This window comes from Pteropus medius, unplaced genomic scaffold, assembly GCF_902729225.1.
Source record: "Pteropus medius unplaced genomic scaffold, Ma_sr-lr_union100, whole genome shotgun sequence".
Taxonomy (NCBI): Eukaryota; Metazoa; Chordata; class Mammalia; order Chiroptera; family Pteropodidae; genus Pteropus; species Pteropus medius.
The window spans coordinates 835,042-856,135 of NW_024352789.1; the positions used below are offsets into that span (position 1 = coordinate 835,042).

At 65.5% G+C, this 21,094-nt stretch overlaps 3 protein-coding genes across 4 annotated transcripts in view; 2 read left to right on the forward strand and 1 right to left on the reverse strand.

The window, feature by feature from the left end:
- The window catches only part of DCST2 (DC-STAMP domain containing 2), an 8,877-nt gene extending 3,045 nt beyond the window's left edge, over nucleotides 1-5,832 (forward strand). The window contains 9 exon segments of the mRNA XM_039849815.1: nucleotides 10-202; nucleotides 947-1,114; nucleotides 1,211-1,311; nucleotides 1,897-2,027; nucleotides 2,331-2,458; nucleotides 2,785-2,878; nucleotides 2,980-3,126; nucleotides 5,474-5,640; nucleotides 5,643-5,832. Of these exon segments, the coding sequence (XP_039705749.1) occupies nucleotides 10-202; nucleotides 947-1,114; nucleotides 1,211-1,311; nucleotides 1,897-2,027; nucleotides 2,331-2,458; nucleotides 2,785-2,878; nucleotides 2,980-3,126; nucleotides 5,474-5,640; nucleotides 5,643-5,821 (1,308 nt within the window). The 3' untranslated portion in view covers nucleotides 5,822-5,832.
- Nucleotides 5,721-21,088, reverse strand: ZBTB7B (zinc finger and BTB domain containing 7B). Of its 2 annotated transcripts, XM_039849874.1 has the most exons (4): nucleotides 21,077-21,088; nucleotides 20,820-20,921; nucleotides 8,250-9,418; nucleotides 5,721-7,889 (listed from the first exon to the last, which is right to left on the reverse strand). In XM_039849874.1, exons 3-4 carry the CDS (start codon nucleotides 9,410-9,412, stop codon nucleotides 7,424-7,426), a joined length of 1,629 nt encoding a protein of 542 aa, XP_039705808.1. In that variant the 5' UTR covers nucleotides 9,413-9,418; nucleotides 20,820-20,921; nucleotides 21,077-21,088; the 3' UTR covers nucleotides 5,721-7,423. The 2 variants fall into 2 exon arrangements, with proteins under 2 accessions (XP_039705808.1, XP_039705809.1); XM_039849875.1 differs by lacking the exon at nucleotides 20,820-20,921.
- On the forward strand, nucleotides 14,929-17,229 carry LOC120592257 (vegetative cell wall protein gp1-like). Its single transcript, XM_039849876.1, has one exon. The coding sequence runs from the start codon at nucleotides 15,585-15,587 to the stop codon at nucleotides 16,581-16,583; it is 999 nt and encodes a 332-aa protein (XP_039705810.1). The 5' UTR covers nucleotides 14,929-15,584; the 3' UTR covers nucleotides 16,584-17,229.
- Nucleotides 21,089-21,094: the final 6 nt, after the last annotated feature.

A 21,094-nucleotide genomic window follows, 5' to 3' on the forward strand; every position in this document is an offset into this window, starting at 1 on the left:
ACTGGGGAGCACCCTCCTGACCGCCCCCCGCCCCCAGGCTCCATCTTCCTGTCCCAGTGGGAGCAGGTCTCCTACATCCTGGAAGCCTTCGACCTCATCCGGCACCTCCTGCTCGCGCTGCTGCTGGTCTTCCTGGACTACGCCGTGTTCTGGGTGCTCGACTTGGCCCGGCACCAGCTGCAGGGGGAGCTCGTGGCCCGCAGTGAGTGCCCGCACGGCCCCCCAGCCCCCTGGGCCAGCCCCCGCAGCCTCCTCTCCTTCCCCAGTCCTGGGGCGTAGCCTGAATGTCCCCATTTCACTGTTACTCACCGGCCTCTGCCTTCGCCCCTCTTTCCCTGCCTGGTAAGCCCTGTGTCCGGGCCCAGGCGACACCATAACGGAGTCGTTAAGATCACTAGCCCCGTTACCAGACTGGCCTGGGTTCAAATCCCGACTCGGCCCCGTGCCAGGCAGTGACCTCGCGAGAGTGGCTTAGCCCCGCCGAGCTTCCTTCTCCTCGCGTGAACGTTGGGACGATCGTGGCAGCAGCCTGTCTGGGTCTCTCTGGGGAGTAAATGAGGCCGCGCGTGTTGACCGCCCAGCAGGCCGCTGATGGCGAGTGTGCCACAAACGGGGTACAGAGAACCTAAGCCAGAAAGCCAACAGAAAAGGCGAAGCCGCTTGTCCGTGGCCGCTGCGTGATCAGTGCTTAGCAGATGCTGAAAACGAGTTCTCCTGGGCGGTCGTGGAGGCAGGGGATGGACTCACTGACCGTCGAGGTCAGCTCAGACCTGGTGGCCTGGGCAGGCAGACCAGGCACCACGGAGCCAGTCCCGGGGGCCAGGTGCCTGGGGCGTCAAAGGCCCCTCGCCGGGGGCACGGTGCCACCACCCTGCAGAAGACGTGGCTGTCCGTGCCGGGCGGTGTGGCCGCTGCCGTGCGTGCCTCACGTGGGTCTCTGTGCCAGGCCCTGTGCTGGTCTCCATAACCGTGGAAGGCAATGGCTACTCTGGGAGGATCTACCGCGACCTGGTGTCGGCCTTCGACGTCCTGCAGCAGGGCAATATCACGGTCCTGTCCAGGCGCTGTCTCCTGAGTCCCTCGGAGCCTGACAGCACCGGTTACGTGGCCATCGGTAACCACCACGGCCCGAGGGCGCTGGGGTGCAGGCTGTGGGGTGTGGCTGGCCCCCGCGCCCACCAGCCGGCTCCTGTGCCTGCTGTGTCCCCAGGCGTCATGTACGGCCTCTGCTTCGTTGTCACCCTGTTCGGCTGCTACGTCAGCCGGCTGCGGCGTGTCATCTGTGCTTCCTACTACCCATCCCGGGAGCAGGTGCGTGGCCCACAGTCCCTGCCCCTCCCCAGGGGAGTGAGCGCGTGGCTGTCTGTCTCGGTGTGGGGGAGCTTTGAGTCCTTCAGCAGTCCCACCCCCTCTCCTCTGGTTGAACCCCAAAGCACATCACCTGGACTGTAGATCTCTGGGCCCCAGACGGAGCTGGGAAAAGTGGGGCTCCTTCGCAGGGCTTCCTGAGACCGAGGCAGCCTCCTCCGCGCTGTTAACCCTGCGTGGAAAGCTGCATCTGCTCCTTTGTGAATTACCTCCCGAGCACCTACTGTGTGCCAGCCACAATGCTGGCCTCGGGATGTCCAGGCAAAGCAAACGCAGCTTCTCCCGGAGGCCAGACAGGCTTCCAACGAAGCACTGCAAGTAAACAAGTGTCTTGACTAAAGAACAAATAAAGCTCCATAGAATCCCAGAGGAGGAGACGGGTCTCTTCCCGGGGGGCTTCCCGGAGGAAGGGGCATTGCTGAGCCCAGTCTAGAGGGACTCAGGAAAGTGGGGCAGAAGGCAAAGGTAGGGGGTGGGAACGGGTGCTGAGGGCCCGAGGGGACCCAGCCCTGGCCTGCCCCCCCGCAGGAGAGGATCTCCTACCTCTACAATGTGCTTCTGAGCCGCCGAACCAACCTGCTGGCTGCTCTGCACCGGGCGGTGAGGCGGAGGGCTGCTGACCAGGGCCACGCGAGTGTCCTCCAGGTGCTGGCCAGGCGGTGAGCCCTCTGTCCTTCTTTGGAGGAGTGGGGCGAGAGGGGGCAGAAAAAGAGCCAGAGGTCAGAATGGCTCTCTGACCTTCCCATGCGTCCAGAGGCCGGTGAGACAGGGTCCCCTGCCGTGCCATTCTCGCAGTGAGGGGGAGACGTGGGGGTGAGCGCCTGGGAGTGGGGAGTGAGGTTGCAGAGGGACGAAGCTTAGATGGCAGCAAGGCCCCCCCTTTGGCCTGAAGGGTGGTGCTGGGGAGCCCGAGGGGCCGGCCGGCCGGGCTGGCCCGCTGAGTGTCCGGCCCCTGTCCTCAGGTGTGTCTGCCTGGCGCCGTTTCTCAGCCGCATTGGGCAGCGCCCGTCCTACTGCCTGGGCTGCGGGCAGCCCCAAGACGAGGGGGACACAGAGAACTTCGTGTCCTGCAGCACCCCCGGCTGCCGAGGTGCGGTTCCTGGCAGAATGCCTCTCCCTGCGGGGACTCACCCTCTGCCTGTGACAAGCAGCTGTGGTCCTTCCTTTAGGGACCCTTCCGGCCTCACCTTTGCGTTCCCCCCTTCATTACTATGCATGTTCGCATTTACATGGACCCTCGGCTCACCTCCTGTTCGCCTTAATTCTCCCACGTGGGAGCAGAATCGATATGCAAATTCCTTAGTGTGCTCCGCGGGACAAGGACAGTCGCCCCAAGGGTGGGGTGGGGGAGGAAGCCGGGGAGCGCAGTGCGGGGCGGCTGAGCTCAAGTTCACCTTCCCTCCCGGCCTCCCCCAGGTCTCTTCTGCCGCACCTGCTACGGCCTCCTGGCCAACACCTGCTCCGTGTGTGCATCTCCTCTCTCCTACCAGGGCGGCCTGGACCTGGAGCTGTGAGTCCAGGGCTGGGGCGGCTGGAGTCCGTGGGGGCGGTGGGAGCAGCCACCCCTCCCCCGGGACCTCCGTGAGCCACTGAGATGGGAGGCTTCTCCAGGGACTCCAGTGACGAGGAGGGCCCCCGGCTGTGGCTAGCTGCAGCGCGAAGGGAGGGCCCCGCCCAGGAGGGCGTCCTGCGGCGGCAGCTGGAGGACGCGCTGGGGACCCTCTCGCCCTCCGGGTCCGAGTCCGGCCCTGAGCTCAGGTGAGCAGAGAGCAGCTGGGGCTTGGAGGCCTCGGCCTGTCCTGTCGCCTTTACAAAGGGCTTCTGTACAAAGGGGTGCCTGGCCCTCTGCTAGAGCTGGAGCCAGGGACGAAGCGGGGGAGGGCGTGGAGGTCTGCCCAGAGCCCGCCGTGTCAGCACCCCAGAGCCTACCGAATGAGGGGGCGGCGGACAGTGAGTCAAGTGACAGCAAGGGAGGCATGAGGCAGGCTCCGGGCGTGCGGAGGAGGAGGAGGTGGGTTTGCTAGGGTGGGGAGTGGAGGAAGCTCGCAGGGGGCCCGTGTGAGCTGGCAGAGTGTGTCTGGGTGGGTGCCTCGGAGAGCACTGGGAGACGAGGGTGGGAGTCGAGGCCGGCTGGGACGGGCAAGGCCTGACTCACCATCCGAAGATCTTTGGTCAGGAAGTGCCGTGTGCGTAATCGCGTCCTAGGGCCATCAGCTAAGAAGGCAGAGAGGACGCTGTCTCAGTTCAGACTGGGCGTTTATGCTTGGGAGGAGGGACAGGCCTGGGAAAGAGGAATGGCCGGGGTCCGAGGCCCTCAAAGAGTCTGTAGGGAACCCAGCTGGAGATGCCCAGGGAGCAGTGAGAGAGCGGGCAGGGCTCTGCGCGGAGGTTTGTTTGGGGGGTTGTTGACTTCGAGACTTAAGAGCACAGCAGGCGAGGAGAGGGGCTCAGCCGCAAACCGAGGACGAGCCCGCGGAGGCTCCAGCACGGCAGAGAGCCGAGCGGAAGGAGAGGAAGGAGAGGAGACATCGGGCTGGATGAGGGCTGAAGACCCGCCATTGAATTTGGTGCTTGAGAGATCACTGGAGTGGCTGGTGTGGACATTTTTGGTGCCAGCGGGAAGGCCCAGACCATGACGGGTTGAGGGGAGACTGAGAGAAAAGACTCAGAGACAGACAGAGGACGAGGCTCCGCATCACTGTCGCAAGAAGTGCGAGAATGTTCTTCTGAGTTATCACTGCCGTCATCAGAGCAAGGAAGCCGGAGGGTGGAGAGGGAGCTTCGCACAGCACAGCAGCTCCAAGGGGACCCAGCGCTAAAGGGTTTGCTCTGCCAGGACGGGGAGATTTGAGGCTTTAGGAGGTGGAAAGAGAGGGCTGCCTGCCGGAGACATGGGACCTGGGGCCAGGTGGGCGGGGCTCTGCCTGGGCAGGAGGCGAGAGGCACGTCCCCCTGGGCAGAATGGAGCCCGCTGGCTCAGGTCCCTTGGCCTCGTCTCCTGGGGAGTAGGAGGGAAGGGCGCCTGCGGAGAGCAGAGGAGGGGCTGGGAGTGGAATACAGGTCTCCGGCAGTGGGCGGTGGCGGGTGAAATACCTGCCTCGGGGAGTGGGCAAAGGGGCCCAGACGGGAAGTCAAGCGGTTTCCAGGGGCGTGAAAGGCCCGGATGATGTTGAAACCCATAACCCGTAACGACCGACCGGTGTGCTTGGTCGTGTGCTTTGCCCAGGCTACTGCGGTGGTCGGGAGCAGGATTCGAGGGGTGGAGGCTTTCCCTGGCCGGTCGGGGAAGCACAGGAGGGAGGATTGGGGTGTCTTCGGGAAGGGTGTCCGAGATGACCGGCCTTGGGGAAGGGAAGGGCCTGAGGCCCCAGGGGCAGTCCAGGGTCTGAGTCAGGGTGAGGGGTTGGAGCATGGACAGTGGCCGGGAGGGACAGAGAGGATGAGGCACAGGCACGAAGAATCCTGGGATAAACCCAGTGAGTGGCTGACGTGGGGAGGGCGGGCAGAAGTGAAGGGCTTAGGGCCTACGGCTGGGGAGGCCAAGGACTGAAAGGCCAGAGCTGGATGAGCCCGCAAGGGGCTGCCGGTGTGGGCCGGCACCCGGAAGGGTGTGGCTGGGCCCCCGGCAGGCCTGAGGAGACACCCAGCGGTGTCACTGCCATCAGCCAGGGGGTTTAAGAGGCGAACAGCCCCCACCTGAGCAGAGTGTCCAGTGGGCACATTCCGGGGGAGGGGGCTGCCATAGTGACCAGAGGACAGGGGAAGGGCAGCTTCTTTTCTAGAGGCTCCTGAGGGCTCAGGGAACTAGTTCAAAGCTGGGTCGCCAGAGGGGGCAGCGTGAGCCCTGAGCAGGTATTGTCACGAGGTCACTGCTGGTCCTGCCCTCCCTAGCCATGTGACCTTGGGCAAGTCATTGCCTGCTGGCCTCTCAGCATGGGCTGAAATCAGATGTCCACAGCCATGGCTACTGTGCCTGGGGGCCTGTGAGGGCGGTAGGGCTGGTGCTTAACAGGAGGCAAACCTCCTGGGGGACAGGGGGCAGGAATGCACCTGTGAGAACAGAACGTGGGTGACCCATCGAGCCACCCCCTCCTTGCCTTCCTAGTGACCTGGATGAGGAGAAGGGGCCTCGGCAGGGGAAGCGCAGGCCGTAGCCCTTACGTGCAGCCCCGTCTGTCAGCGTTCCCACGACCCTCAGCCCCACTGCCCCCCCGCACCCCCTGGCCCCAAGTCCTCTGCCCCAAAGCGGCCCCTCTCCAGCTTCGGAATGCCAGGCCCTCTGTCTCTACCACCCTCTCCTCCCGATCCCTCCCGCCTACCCCCAAATAAAGGAACCGAAGGTGGACACAGTGTGAATCTTAAATTATTATTATTTCTTCCTCTGGCTTACACCGAGTTGGGGGACAGGGGAAGGGGAGGGGGACAGGAGAGGGGGGATTGCCTCCCCCCCTAAGGCACTGAGTGGAGAAGCCGCAAGGGGGGAGGGGGAGGCCACACTGTCCTCACTCCCTGGGGCTGGGCCCCGGGACTCCCCAGCCCTGGGCTCCCCCATCACCTGAAATGCTAAGATGAGGCCCAGGGCGCCAGGACCTCCCCCTACCCCAATATATTACATCATTACTTTTTAAATAGATACAGGGACTGGTCCCGCTACCCCCTCCCTGTGACCCCCCCATTCTTGAGGGTACCTGGGCAGCTGTGCAAATGGGCATGGGGGTGCACGGGAGGGAGGGAGAGCACCCGGCCCCTGAACCTGCCCCTTTTCAGAGGGGGAGGGGCCGTCAGGCCAGGGAGGGGAAATAGTGCAAGGCAGAGCCCAGGCCGCGACGGGGGTCCAGCACCCAGCGAGGAAGGGGACGGGGAGACATCCCACCCCCAGCAGAATCGGGTAGTTAAAAATCTGACACTAGATTCCAACGGACCAACACAGGAGGCTATGTACAGAAGGGGGCGGCGGCTCGATCTCAGAAGGGGGCGGGGGTTCTTCTCCCCGACCCGACCGGACCCAGAGGGAGCCCGGCTGGCAAGGGCCCCTCACCCCCCAGCCTCGGCGAGGGGGCCCGCTGGCCGGCGGGGCGGCGAGGCGGGGGCACGGCCGCCAGGTGGCGCCGGCTTCCCCAACCCCTCGCCCCGTCCCACGCCCCGCGCCGCGCCAGCCCGGGGGCGGCGTGAGTCAGGGGCGGCAGCGGTGGTGGCGGCTCGGCTCGCACCTGGGCGGGGAGGAGGTGGGGGGAGGAGGAGGGGAGGACACCGCCCAGCCCGCCCTGCCCTCTGGCCCCGGGGAGGGAGCGGCGGGAACAAGACATTCCCTGCCTGGGGACTCGGGAGGGGAGGGGAGGGCCGCGGAGGAGAACAGCCGAGCGAGCGAGCGGCACCCCTAGCTGGGCGGGGCCCCTCCCGCTGCCCCCAGGGGCAGGCGAGCCAATCAGGCCACCCCGCCCCCTTCTGCTCCAGGACCCCATGACTCAGCGCCGGGAGCAGGGCGGAGGGGGACTGGGATGGCTCCTTCCTTACAGGCCCAGTCCCCTGGTCATTCAAGCTTCTACCTCGCTTTCCGCCACCTGCCCTTCCTCTGCCGCCCCCCCTTGCATAATTCACGGCCAGGAAAAGGGAACAGAAACCAGGAAGGAGGGGTCTCAGAAGGGAGGGGCAGTCCTTCACCCCCTTACACAGCCAAAACCCCAAGGGGCATGGGGGCAGGGCAAGGCTTTGGTCCCAAGCCCCCCAACCCCTAGAAACCCGCATAGCCGAAGAGGGACCCCACAAATCAAATACATTATTGCTTCTACTCCCCAGGAGCAGCTGGGGGCAGGCACCCCACCTTTACAATAGAGCTGTAAATATATACATGATATATGGATCACTCCTTGGGAGCTCACCCCAATCTGGGGAGCCTCTGCCCCAAAACCTTCTCATCTGGGGACTGGAATGAGGGCTCTGGGGAGGAGGGCCTGACTTCCGAAGCCGACCCCGGCTCTGCCTGTCCGGATGGCTCCCGCTGCTTGGCATGGGAGGCCCCGCCTCGCGCCGCTCAGGCCTGGCCACTCGTCCCTCTTTAAGAGGACTCCATGGCACCTTCAGCTTGAGGCGTGGTGGGTGCCCCTTCCTCTTCGTCGTCATCAGGGGGCCCCGGGGTGGAGACCAGGGGCCCAGTGGGGGCTGACTGCTCCCAGAATCGAGCCAGAGAGAGGCGGAAGGTGTCCAGGTGGCCATTGGAGAGGTCGAGGTCGGCGGGGGACGAGGCGGTAGCCGAGGGCGGGGGGTAGTGGGGAGGCGCATCGTCCTTGCGTCTGCGCCGCGTGCGCACCTCCAGGCAGTTCTGGCCCTTGAGGTGGCGCTGCAGGTGGTCCTCCTTGGCGAAAGCCTTGTGGCACAGGTGGCACTCGTAGGGCCGGTCCCCCGTGTGCAGGTGCATGTGGTTCTTGAGGTCGTAGCTGTGCAGGAAGCGGGCTGGGCAGTGCGGGCAGGAGTACGGGCGCTCGCCCGTGTGCTTCCGCATGTGGATCTTCAGCTTGTCATTCCTGCGGGGCGGGGGAGGGGCAAGGCGGCGGTCAGAGTGGGGTCCTGGGCTCCCCTCCGCCACCCACGCCAGGTTCCCAGGCCTTGCCTCACTCCCGTCCCTCGCCATGTTTCCCCATTATTGCCCCAGCTTAGCAGGCCCAGCCACCACCTGCCCTGACGAGAGCAGAGCAAGGCGGGAATCTTTCCTGGCCCAGACCCACTGCCCCCCATGCACGTGACCTCCTTTCTCCTGGTCTCCCTATCCTCACTGTAGTACTGCCTCACCCCCAAGTCACCTGCCTCCCCTCTCCCTGTGTGACCCTGGCCCTCCCCTCAGGTCCGGCATCCACCCCCCCACAGCCCCTGCCCCTGGCGCTCACCGGGTGAAGCGGACGCCACAGACCTCACAGGCGAAGGGCTTCTCGCCGGTGTGGGTCCTCATGTGGCGTGGCAGCTTGCCTGCCCCGTGGATGATCTTGTGGCAGACGGGGCACTCCTGGGGCATCTGGGAGCGGCGCTTGCGCACCAGCTTGTCTTGGCCGTCCAGGCCCGGTGCCAGGGCGTCCTGGTGCAGGGAACTTAGGTAGGCCATCAGGTCAGGGTCGATGGCATCCTCGTCTGAGCCCAGCTCCTCCGGGGACAGCGGGGGCCCGCTGCCCTGCGTCAGCCCGTAGGTCTGGGGGTACACCAGCTCCTCTTCCTCTTCCTCACCTTCATAGGGCTCGTAGCCCAGGGGCCCCTCCGGCGGGGAGGCGGTCCCTGTGGGAGGGCTGTAGCTGTCTCCCAGCCCACTGCCCCGACTGCTGCCCACTCTGCCTGTCGCCTCCTCCTCCTCGTAGGTCAGGGCATGGGTGGGCCCAGCAGGCGCCTCTGGCACGAGATGGTTCGCCCGGGCCTTGGTCTGCAGGAAAGCTTTTCGGGGCTTCCGGCTCCGGCGGGCAACGGGCCGAGGCGGTGGAGGCGGTGGTGGCGGCAGGGGCACCTGCGGAGGGCTGTCTTCACCGTTGGGCACTCCCGAGGCCGTGGCCGTGGCCGTGGCCGTGGCAAAGGCCTCCAGGTACTGGCGGGCTCGTTCGCAGTCGTCCTCGTCCGGGCCGGGAGCTTCCAGGCCGCTGCCCTGCAGGATCTCCACGCAGGCGGCGATCACGCACGGGATCTCCAGCAGCTGGGCGGCCTGGAGCACCGCCGGCATATTGGCGCTGCTGGTGGTCAGGGTGGCCGTGTAGGCAAACTCGAGCAGGGCGCCCAGAGCCTCTGGCCCCACGAAGTCTAGCTCACACACGCCGGTCCCTGCTCCCCCGGCGGCCGGCCCGCCGCCCCCAGCCCCGGGGACGGCTCCGCCGCCCCCCTCCGTGAAGAGCTTCTTGAAGTAGTGGCTGCAGGCAGCCAGCACGGCCCGGTGGGTGCGGTACTCCAGGCCTCGCGTCCGGATGGTGAGGTCGCACAGGTGGCCCAGCTGGCGCTGCTCGTTGAGGCAGCTCAGGAGCTCACTGCTGTGGTCCGGGAAGGGAATCCCGATCAGGTCGTCCTCGGGGCTCCCCATCTCTTCCTGCGGGGTGGAGCAGAGGGGAGGTTAGGAGCACGGCCCTGTGGCGGGGGTGGCGGATCCAGGGCACGGGCTTATGGATGGGGACAGCACGCCACATACTTCTGGAAGCGCTTGATACCTGTTTACTCTTCTACAACATCACAAGGATCACTAATGTCACAGACAAGGAACCTGAGGTGTAGACAGGGGAAGTGACTTTCCCAGTGAAGTTACAGAGCAGGGCTCCAACCAACGCAGGCCGTGGGCCCGGCCTGCACTCCGCTCCATGCTCTGTGCAGCCTGGGTGGGGCTGGCTCTGGCCGCCCCCCTGCTGACCCATCTGCTCCACCTGCCCTCCTCCCTCCCTTTCTGTCCTCTGGAAGAAGCAGGGGACAAGGACAGAGGATGCTGGGCCCCGCTTCAGGCCTCACGAAGAACTGGCTGAGGGACTCTGGGTGGCTCTGGCAGCCGGCCTGTCAGCCGAAGGACAGGACAGCAGTCTGCAATGGAACCTCCTCACAGCTCACAGAGGGGCCGATGAGATTGCAGACTCGCGTCCGGCCAGGTGCTTCAACTTGAGCTGTCTGCCCAGCACACCGGGCTCCGGGCAGCTCCCAGCTCCTTCCTCCCGGCCCTCTCCCTCCACTGAAAGTGCATGTCCCCTTCGAGATGCCCCCTTGTTGAGGTCAAAAGGGAAACACAGCTCCCAGCACCCCCCACACATACGCTCCCCTCCCCCATAAGGCCAAGGAGCAGCCAGCCTTTGCCTTTGCTGGGGTGTCGCTGGCGCGGGTGCTTCCTGCCCCGCACAGATAAGCATCGTCCCCGCCCCCTCCCCCACTGCCAATAGGCCAAGTTCCAGACCCACCCCTCCGCTACCACCACCTCTCCCTGCCCATTCCTGGCTGGTCAGGGAGCCCCCTCTCCAGAGATGCCATCTTCCGACCTCTGTGCTTTCCCTCTCGAGGCACGGCCTCCGAAGGCTGGTGGTGGGGGACGGGCGGGGGCTGAGTCTGGCCTGCAGATGGGGAGAGCTGCCTCTGGTCCTGGTGCTGCCACTAGCTCGCTGAATGACCTTGGGCAAGTCGTTTTTCTCTGCGCTTCTATCTCCTTAGCTGTAGGAGGGGGTGGGGGTGGAAATCCCAAGGGCTCAGCCCTTCAGCCCTGACATTTGGTGGGTCTGGAGCAACTGGAGACCAGCCGGGCCTGGAAAGACCTGGGCTCTCGAGTCAGCCAGGCTCGAGTTTGAACCTTCGCTCTGCGCTAGTTAGTGCTGTGACCTTAAGTAAGTGATTTAATCTCTGGACCTCCTTCCTCGTGGGTACTGTGGGACCCTTCCGACCAACTCCCGGTGTGCTGGTGACTGAGTTAAATGAGACCTAGTGTGGCACCATGCCTGACGCACAGTAGGGGCTCAGTAAACGTCCTGGCCTTGAAAGGGAGAAGCAGGGCCTCACCTGAGGGCAGATTCCACTGCACAGATGGCCTCTGCTGGGAAAACCCCCTGGGGACAGGTCTGTCTCCCTCCCTCCCTTCGCCCCTAGAGAGTCAGGTCACTGCTAGCCACATGACCTTGGAGAAGTCGCTTCCTTTCTGCAGGAGGCGGGCTCCTCAGCTGCCATGGCAAAGACTAACTTGGAGGACCCCCCGCAGGAGCCACGCTGACGCTCTGCCAGGGCCCTCTGCCGCTCCCAGCAGCTGCTCGGCCCTGGCCACTGATGGGGAAAGGTATTTGGGGGGTGGGGGGTGTTGATGGAGTCGAGGGCCACAGATTTTCTCTTCGGGACACAAGAAATGCATTGTCTCGGCCTGCCTCCCTGCCTGCCACCTTCGCCGACATGCCAGGACCCCAGCACGGACACCTTGAGTGAGCGGCACCCATGTACTGTCCTTGTTTGTGAGCCGCACCTGGGCACCCTTAGAAGGGCCCCCCTATTCCCACCCGAAGCCCCCAAACCGCTCCTCTCTCTGGGGCCCAGGCAGCGTGGGAGCTCTCCAGTTCCCTTCGGTTCTCCTGCCCGTAACTTGACACATAGTACAAGTGACCAGTGGCTCCAGGACTCAGGAACAAGCAAACACCGGGAGGGCCGCAGCAGCGGTGGCCACCGAAGCAGCGGTGGGCACCCTCCTGGGCCCGAGTGGATCCTGTCCCTCCAGAGGGAGATGGGCAGGGCTGCCCTCGCTGTCCATTGGCCAGGAGCTGGGCACCCACAGGCACGTGGCTCACCCCATCCCTCTCCCTCCCCACCCATTCCCGCCGCTAAGCCCGCCTCCTCTCTCCCACGGCAGGGCCAGTCCCGTAGTCTCTGTGGCAACTTGGTGCGGCGGGGGTGCTGATTGGCTGACCCTGCTGTCAAGTCACAGGCTCGGGCTGGTTCCCTGCTCAGCTCACACAGGGCTTGGGCAAGGGTGGGTGTTTAACCCCTCGGCCCGACTCCAGTGCCCCTGGCCACGAGGTGGCAGTGAAGGGGGCGCAGAGAGGACACACGTGGGAAGGGCGGGTATTCACACGGTCTTCTAGCTCCCGGGAAACTCCTCCAGCCCCTACTCAGGGCTCTGGCACCCATGCCAGCTCAGGTGCCACCTGGAACTATGCTGGTGCCAATCAGGCCAAGGGGGCACTCCTAGCCCCATCATCTGGGAGGGGTGCGTGGGGTGGAGGCCTCCCCTTTCCTTCTGCCAGGGTGGGGCACTGGTGCCAGGATGCCCACCCCACCTCTGCATCCCAGAGGGCTCAGCCCCCGGACGTCCCATGAGGGCGGCCCGTCCCCACCCAGCCCGGCATGCCCCCTCTTGCTAAGACCTTGTGGGCATGGGTGTGTGTGGTGGTTGGGGGGGCGGCTGTGCCAGCGAACCAGGCGAGGTCTGTTCCGTCTGTTTGCCTGGTAGGGGGAAGAACTGGGGGGCCCCGCCCCATCACTCCCCCTTTCCCGCCACCCCCCCCAGGCTCCCCTCAGTCAGGCCTGCTAGACCGGCCAAGCCAGTGGGCAGCTCTCTTGAAACTGGGCCCTGAGTCAAGCCTGCCCCACTTCGGTGGGGGAAGACTTTGGGGTAAGGAAGGCGGGAGGGGGGCAAAGGTGGAGCCCCTATCAGCTGGCCCTCAGTGCCCAGGGCACCTGCCAGGGTGTGTCACCACCAAGAAACCAGAAGGGCCTGGCCCCGGCCCTGGCCCTGGCCGGGAAAGGAAAAGCAGGCCAGGACTCTGCAGGGCTGGGGGGCGCCAGGGCCGACGCTGCTGGCTGCAGCCAGCTGAGGAGCAGGGACACGAGGCCTGAGCAGGGCAGCTGGGTGAAGCTGGCCCCCCTTCCCCACACCCTAGGGATTAGGGGAGTGAGGCTTAGTGTGGGGGGCAGCAGGCGGAACCAGGATTAGCAGCGGAGAAAATAGATATGGGCCTGAGACACAGGCACACAGAGCCCCCCCTCCCAGGCTCCAGGGCCCCCACCTCCAAGCTCTGCCAGGGAGCCTGAGAGGGGCCCGGCTGGGCTTCTCCAGGTACAGCGGCTTGGGGCGCGGGAGGATGAGGACCAGGCTGTGACGTCCTCCTGCCAGGAGTGATGGAGAGACCTGGGGCTCCTCCCGCTGCCCCCCACCTCCCACCCCCTGGCCAGCCACCCCTCCCGTGTACTTCTTTCTCCTTTCTACCCCCCGACTCCCACCCCGACTCCAGCTTCAGGTTCTCTTCCTGTTTTTTTGGAGCTAAGTTTGCACGAAGCCAGAGCTTTGGCCTGTGGCTGGACCAGAGGGGGGTGGGGAAATAGGACGGCCAGTCCAAAGTCCTCAGGGACCCAGGAACCCTAGTTCCCCAGCTTCTCCCACCCCTTCCCAGGGCCTCTGGGGCCCAGGGCTGAAGCCATCGGGACGGCTCGACTGGGAAGGCAGGGTGAGGGGCTGCGGCGAGCCCCTGGCAGGTGGGAAGGGCTGCGGGAGAGGCCATCTGCCCAGGGATGCCCAAGGCGCTTCGGAGCCGTCCCTTCCCCACCCAGCCCCTCCAAGGCTAGTGCATGACTTCCCCATCCCCCATATGCCGCTTCCCCCCTCCTAACCTCACCGCCCCCAGCACTCACACTTCCTGGGGGCCTAGGCGGGGAAGGGAGACCGCAAGCCACGAAGGGGGAAGGAGGCAAGGGGAGCTGGCCGCTTCCCGGTGCTGTGGGGGTTAAGCCTCTCCTCCCTCAAAATCCCCAATTCCCGGTGCTGCGTCTCCCAGCTCCTCCGCCATGAGGGAGACCTCGGTGGGGCCCACGTTTTCTCTCCATGACACCAGCCCGGGCCCACGGCCTCTCGGGCGGCACCAGGGAACCGTGAGGGAGATAAAAGATGGCGGAGGCGGGAATGGGGTACCTCTCTCCCCCCCAGCCGTCCCCCATTTATCTTGGGGGGACCCCAGCCCGTCAGCCACTGTCCGCTCTTGGCCTCTTTACTTGGCCTCCTCTTTTGACCCCGTGGTGCCTTCTCCAACCCTCGTCCCCTCTCCCCTGCTGGTCCTCGGCTTCCCTTCCCCGGCCCTCGCCAGGCCCCTGCCTCCTCCGCCACCCCTGTGTCCCCAGACCCCCTAGGAAGCACCCCAGCCTCTCCCTTCTCCCCGCACCCAGCTCTCTCCCCCAGGCCTCTCCCACCTCCTCCCTGTCGCATCCCTTCTCTCCTGCCCAGGCCGGCGGGTGTAGACAGGGCAGACGAATTAAATCTAAATCGAGGCGCCTGGCCTGCCCTCCAAGGCCTGGTCTTGCCATGGGATGACTGCACCGGGGCACCATGCGCCCCTTCTGGATGAAGCACGGCACCAAAATTTGGGGGCCGGTTGGGGAGGATGAGTGGGGGGTACAGTGGGAGCGGATGTGGGGTGGGGGGGCAGCCTAGGCCTCTGTGCCCGTCAGAGTTTCCAGCCCAGGACCTGCTGGACTTTCCCCAGAGGGTGCCCACTCTGGGCCAGGTAGCCGGGCGCTTGAGCAGACCCTGGCCATCGAGGCTCCCGGTGGGGTCTGCCTGGGACTGCCAGCTCCCCTCAGGGCCTGAGGAGCCGGCACAAGGTGCCAGGGTCTGCCCTGTGCCCACCTCCTCCCCCCCGGCCCAGTGTCCCCAGCTGGGTAACCGAGCCGCCTGGTAACCCCACACCCGCCAAGCCGACGGCAGAAACCTGAGCCCCCCAGCCCCAGAGGACACCCCAGCCCGATCCCCGGAGCCCGGCTCCCTGCCAGCCTGTCCAGCCTCCTGCCCTGGCCCAGGAATCCCGCGGCTCCTGCTCCGCTGTCCTCCGGGTCCCCTGGACACTGAAGCGCCCCCACACTCTGGCTCCCCAGGACCTCAGCTCCCTGAGCCCCCCAGGGAGGTTTGGAACCCTCTTCCGAGCCTCCTTTTCAGTCCCTCTCTGACCCTTGGCTAATTCTAGGCCCCTGAGCCTCCCTTGGGGCCTGCTCTCCCAGCCCAGCGCAGGGCCTACTCACCTGAACGCTGAGGGTCCCTGCCGGTAACTCCTCTTGGCCCCTGGGGGGAGCAGCTTGGGAGGGGTGGGGGGCAGGTAGGGTGGCTGTTCCCCGCTCCAGCTCCCTCCTTCAAAGGGGCCGCCCACGACCTGGCCCAGCCCCTCCCCCCTGCAGCCTTAACCCTCTGGGTGCTGTCCCCCCTCCCCCCAGGTTGGAGGGAGGGGTTACCAGGGGCTGGCAGCGTGGGAGAGGGCCTAGAGTCTCTGCCTGTGGTGCCTGAAGCCCCAGCTGTACCCACCCCCGCCCGTCCTCACTCAGTCCTAAAGGGGAAAAGGTGAGCGGGAGGAAAGGTAGGAGCTAGGACAGTCCAGGAGGAAGGAGGTGAGGAGGAGCAGCGGGAGAGGCTGCTGGAGGTGGGACCAGAAGGAGGAAGGGAGGGGAAGGGACAGGAGGTGGCAGTGGCCAGGAGAGGGAGGAGGGGAACCCAGGACAGTCAGTGCCAGGGGTGACAGGTGCCCAGATCCCAGCCCCTCAGGGCATGTGGTGTGACAGGGGACCACAAGGAGGCCCTCCGGACCCCGGTAGGCACCCTCAGCCCCCCTGGGAGCTGGCCGAATTCTCCCCACCCTGTACTGGGCCGGGGCCCTCAGGGGCTGGGCAAGGCAGCACCCCGCCCTCCCCATGCCTCACCCCAAACCCACTCACATACCACAGCTCCTTGCTCGGGCGCCAGCCCCTGCCAACCAGGCCAGGGGGCAGCACTCATGCCAGCCCCCGATGGCCAGGGGGATCAAGGGGACAGAACTGGCCTGAGGGGGGTGGGCAGATGGGGGGAGCTGTGGGTGCCGAAAGAGGAAGGAGCCAGGAGGGGGCATCTGCTGGGAAGCGCCCAGCCCCACCCCTTGCGCAAGCCGCTGCCACCCTGGCCGGTTGGGTGGGACCCGCCTGGGCCTGAGGGGCAACTCAGGAGGGCTCTGAGCCCAGAGATGGGTGGGCCACAAAGTTCCCCTCGAACGAGTCCTGGGGTCTCTTGTTCCTGGAATGAGGGGTGCCCTAGTGTCCCCAAATCACTAGGCCATCTCAAATCCTGCTGGGCTGGTGGGGCCACAGAAATGCCCCCCAAAATATCCCCTCCCCTTCCCCCCAACAGCTGCTGGCTCGATGCCGCTGGCCTGCTGCCCCTCAACCAGCTCCCGGCCCGGTTGGCACCTGCCCACCAGGATGCTGGCAGTCATGGCCTCCTCTCCCTCCTGCCCCCCTGCTCCTGGTGCCCCATGCCAACTGTGGGCCTGGGGTGGGGGAGGGTCACCCCTGTGCCTTGGTGCCAGCTAGGCAGGCCCAGGCCCCTCCGTCCTACAGAGAGCCCAAGACCCTGTTCTCAAGCCATCGCCTCAAGAGGCAGCGCATGCGTCTCGCCGGCACACGGCGAGCCCAGGAGCTGCGGACAGCCCGACCAGCGGCTACTGACGGCTCCACAAGCTGAGGTGGGGGCCGGGTCTCCCTCCGCCCCCAGACGCCAGCCTCCCGCATTCCCCCTGCCCAAGGATTTGCTCGGGCACCAGAGTCCTCGCAATTCCCGAGAGCCCCAGTGCCCACAGCCTGCGAGGGAGTGGGGTGGGGCTGGTGCCTGCCCTTTGATCCCCATAAAGGAGGGAACCAGTCTAGAGGGCAGGGGACAGGGAGGGAGTCGATGGGGCCCCTCTGTTTTGCCTCTGTCAGGGGCAGCAGGGCAGGGTGTGGGCATCTGCTGGGTGGGGCCCTAAGGTGAGAATGGGTAGCATGTCTCAGCCGAGGAGATGGATGTCGTTCACGGGTACATAGTGACACGGGGGAATGGGATGGCGAGAACCAGGTGGGGGGCACTCCGAGGGTGCCCATGTTCCAATTCATCCCCGCCCTGGCTTTCACTCCCATTGAGGAACCTTTCCAGACTTAACCAAATCCAGAGATCCAGGAGGACTACAACTCCCAGTATGCATCACAATTACTTTGCATGTACCTTGGGAGTTGTAGTTCCCTTCAGTAGCCCTGCGTTCTTCTCTTCCCCAGAGCCTTGCTGATGGGTGGGGAGGACTTGGTCACAAACCTCCAAGGGGAGGTTTAGGAAAGGTAAAAGACTAGGAGGTCCACAGAGGGAGAGGACCCCTTCTCCCAGGCAAAGGGGGAGAAAGGAGGAAGGAAGGAGGAGAGGATGTCTGTTGAAAGGGGCATATGGGTGGGGAGGAGTGGAGGGGGGGGCAGTGGAAACAGGAAGGAAACTGAAGCCAGAGACATGAGGTCTAAAGCAAGGGCCTGGTGGAGCCCCACTCCGAGGCCTGGCGGGGACTGGGAAGACAGTTCCCCCTGCCATTCTGGTGGCCTGGGGAGGCATAAGAGGAATCAGTGATGTCAACTGACAGCAACAGGTTTGTTGGTGGGGGGCGGAAGCGGGGGTTCACTGGCCCAGTTCGCCTGCCACCAGCCCTCTTTTGCTGGGGGCACCCTACACCCTGGATCTGGTACAAGTATTTGCTGGCTGGGACGCTACGATGGCTGACGTGATTCTGGGATGCCAGCAAGCAGAGGAAGGGGCTGCGGGTGTCAGGGAGGTCAGTGGAGGGAGGTACGTGTGGGCTGAGGGCCAGGTGCGAGGTCAGGGAACCATGCCAGGAAACGAGGACCCTATCCTTCAGGGCCGAGGCCATGGCAGCCGGGAGGCCTCGGAGAAGAGAGGGCTGAGATGCCAAGGCCACCGGTCTCCCGCCCGCCCCAGGCTGTGGGACGGAATGCAGAGGGCAGTCCTCTCTGGTCTCCTGGTGGAATTTGCTAAGCGGCGCTTACCCCTGTGCCTGGCGGCCTGTGAACATTAAAGGTGGCAACTCAGGGGCCAGATGGCAGCTGGGTGCCTTTCCTTAGTGGGGATGGGAATCAGAAGTGGGCAGAGGCTCTGCTTCGAGGCCACTTTCCCCAGGCTTCCCAAGGCTCTGGGACAGATGCATACAGGTCCCAGCCAAAGCTTGCCAAGGCCTGGGTCTGGCTGGGGGATGGGGGGGGTCTCTCTCGCCTCTCCGAAGCCCCTGATGGTGGACTACAGTAGCTCTAACCCCTTCCCCCCAGCCCCCCAGGCCCGCCTTGGCGCCTGGCCGCCTGTGTATTGGCAGGACTGGGGGTGGGGGGGGCGGCGAGGCAACTTCAAACTGTCCGGGCAAAACGTCAAGTTTGCTCACGAGTTTACTCAGCAGAAGGAGGGGGAAGAGGCCAGGGCAGGCACACCCCATGCCAGGGTCCTATCCGTCCCCACCTTCCTCCCCCACCCTCCTCTTCAGCCCTAGGGCAAAACAGGCATAGGCCCCAAGGCCTGGTGGCAGGGCAGCCTTAACTCCCAGAAGGTCAGGGACCCAAGCGGCCGGAGGCAGGAAGCCCTGCAGCAGGCCCAGAGGCTTCTGTCCCAAGGCAGCGCCCTGCTTGGAGCCGTTCGCTACCCATCTGGGGGCCTCGGCCTTGGGCCAGAGCTGGGTCTCTCAAGACACCAAGAAGGAGGCAGTTACCAGGCCAGGCCTCCTCGATCTGAGCAGTCCCCTAGGCAGTGGCTGCTGACCCCGAATGCCCAGTCCTAGGCTGGGCCTTGGGCAGCATGATGCCATCTGGGCAGCCATAGGGTCGGGGCTGGGTCCCTCGGCCCTGGCTTGGAATCGGGGGGCCAGCGCCCTACGTGACCTACTTCCCTTTCCTCCCCACCTGCTTTCACTCTCTGCTTCTCTCCCCCAGCCTTCACTGTCCCCACCTCGGAGGCACTCCGCCCCCCATGCCCGCTGTGCCCCTTCCCCCACCCTTCCCCAGGGTGCCAAGTGCAGGCACACAAAGGGCCCGATGGTGCATTGTTAGCCCAGCCCCCGCTGCCCGCCGCGCCCTCCCAGGGCGGGCGCCAGGCCAGGAGGAGCTGGGGGCCCTGGGTGCCAGGGGGCACCACAGGGATGGGGGAAGAGGTCAGCACCTGCCTCCCAGACGCTGGGGTGCATATCACCGGAGCCGAGTGGTGCTGAGCGTGCCCTATGAGAGCAGGCCTCTCTCCTTGACACCTGCGCCTAGTGGGCACTGCCTTCTCACTACCCCAGAGCCCCTTTCAGGTGGCATTAACCCCTTCCTGACCCCTGGGCTAAGGCTGGGGGTGTGGTACCCAAGGGAGGGGACAGTGTCTGGGGGTGCCAGCAGGCTGCATCGTGCCCACAGCAACCATGTAACAGAGGCACGCTGGGGGAGCTGGAGTCCCAGGGGGCCGGGGACAGCAGGCACTGACAAAGATTTCTTCTTGTTTCATCAGCTGCTCCAGGGGGAGCCCCCTGCCCTTCTCCCCAGTCGCCACTGAGGAGGAACACTAGCTACCACCCAAACTCAGTCGCAAATATGTCCCTCTCCAGCCTGATGCCCACTCCATGCCAGCTCTCCCAGCAGTGCCAGGCGGGTACAGGGGTGACCAAACCAGTTGGTGTGTGGGGGGAGCAGGAGGCCACCCCATGATCCTCCAGGCCTCACCCCCACACACACATACATCCCCAGGGAACACAGAGTTCCCTCCTGGCTTAACCCCTCACTGCCCACTCGGGCTCCCCCTTGCCCCCCGGCCCCTGATAAACTGTCTCCCTCCTCCAGAAATAAGTTGGGGGCAGGGGGAATAGCCGCGCTGACTCATTCCCATTCTCTGCTGCAGCTAGGGGTCTCCACGGCATTCGGGTGGGGGTCAATTCAAGAACGCCCGCCACCTGGCCCGGAAGCCAGGACAGCCTGCTGGTCTCCCCCTCTCCCCAGCACCCACTTCCGGTGTCCCAAACTAGGTCAGCAGCGCTCGTTTCCTGTGGGTCAGCTAGCACCCGCGCCTCTGCCCCTCCCCTGCTCCGGACCCAGGCTCCCCGCCCCCCCCCAGGGCGCCCCGAGGTCTCACCACGTCTCAGCCGCCCTTTGATACGTGGGGGTTGTACGGGGCGGGGGGCAAGGGACCCGCCCTCTCTCCAAACACCAGCAAGGCCGGGGCGCCTGGGCAGGCACGTGTCCGGGCACAACCCGCTGCCCACGCCGCCCCCCCACTCCCGGCCCCCCCTCGCTCTGGCCGGGACACGTCGCTCGCTGACTTGGGGTGGGGTGGGAGGAGAGAAAACTGGAAGTGGAAAGCAGCGCCCCCCACCCCTCTGAATGGCAGCCCTCTGCCAGCGGCGCTCACTGTAGGCTCTACAACACAGTAGCGACCCCCACTCCGGGTAGGGGCAGGTGCGCCGGCGCCCGTGGGGGGCGGGCGGGCGGGTGGTAGGTAGAATCTTCCCAGCCGCCCACCCTAGCTCTCGGGTTCTGGGGGGGCAAGCGCTGGCTTTGAAAAGGTAGCGGTGGGACTCGGGTTGAGGGGCGGCGGAAAGAGGGGTCGTTCTATGTCGCTCGGAGGCTGTCGCTGAGCCCCACTACCCGAGAGAGAGCGCGGCTCTGGAAGCGCAAGAAACCGAATAGTCCAGCCGGTAACTTTCCCCCCGGCCGCCGGCCGCCGCTCCTCCTGCGCTCCCCCCCCACCCCCCATGCATCTGGCCCGGGTCCAACCCACCGCGCCAGGGGGCGCCGGTGCGGGGGGGAGCGCGTTGTCCTAGTTAGAGTCCGTCAGCGTTTCCATTCCCTCAACTCGGGGTCGGGGGGTCTCTCCCTGAAGTCCCGGGGAGACTGGGGGAGCGCTCGGCGCTGCCTCGCCCTCTCTCCATCCCGGAGCCTCCCGTCTGTCTGATTCCAGAAGTGCAGAGAAAGTTTCTGGGGACCCTCTGCCCCGGGTCGAGGGCGGCCGTGCTTCCTTCTCTACCTTTCCTGCCGGTTGAAGTCACCCCAAAGCGCCGCGGTATTGGGAGAGCGCCGGGCAGGGGAGCGGTGGGAATCGGGTCTGCATGCGTGTGTGTGTGGGGGGGTCCCACTCACAGGACGGACGAAGGACACTGCAGTAGTCTGGAATCTGGGGGACCCCGAGCCGGGAGACAGAAGTGGGGCACACTCACCTCCCCGCCGTTGGGTCCGCTGGCCGGAGCAGCTGAGGCACAGTGTGTGGGGAGAAGCGCGTCCCCCGCCAGGCCCGGGGGGCTTGGGGCCCTGCTCCGGTCCTGGGCAGAAGGCCGCGGTCAGTCGCTCGCCGCTCTCTGCTGGGGGGCTCCTCCTCCGCAGCCCTCTGCCTCCTCCTGCCGCCCGCCCCCCCTCGGCCGCCGAGATCCGTACATTCACCTGGCTCCCACCCGCCCCCCCTCAGGGCCCGCCTCACCTGTCCTGCTGTCTCACC

Bases quoted from the DNA above. Each gene is read 5' to 3' on its own strand.
- ZBTB7B (XM_039849875.1), bottom strand. From the start codon at position 9,412: ATGGGGAGCCCCGAGGACGACCTGATCGGGATTCCCTTCCCGGACCAC. The intron at 7,890-8,249 runs GTGAGCGCCAGG...CCCGCCCCGCAG, and splicing joins TGTGGCGTCCGCTTCACCCG to GAATGACAAGCTGAAGATCC.
- LOC120592257 (XM_039849876.1), top strand. From the start codon at position 15,585: ATGCCAGCCCCCGATGGCCAGGGGGATCAAGGGGACAGAACTGGCCTG.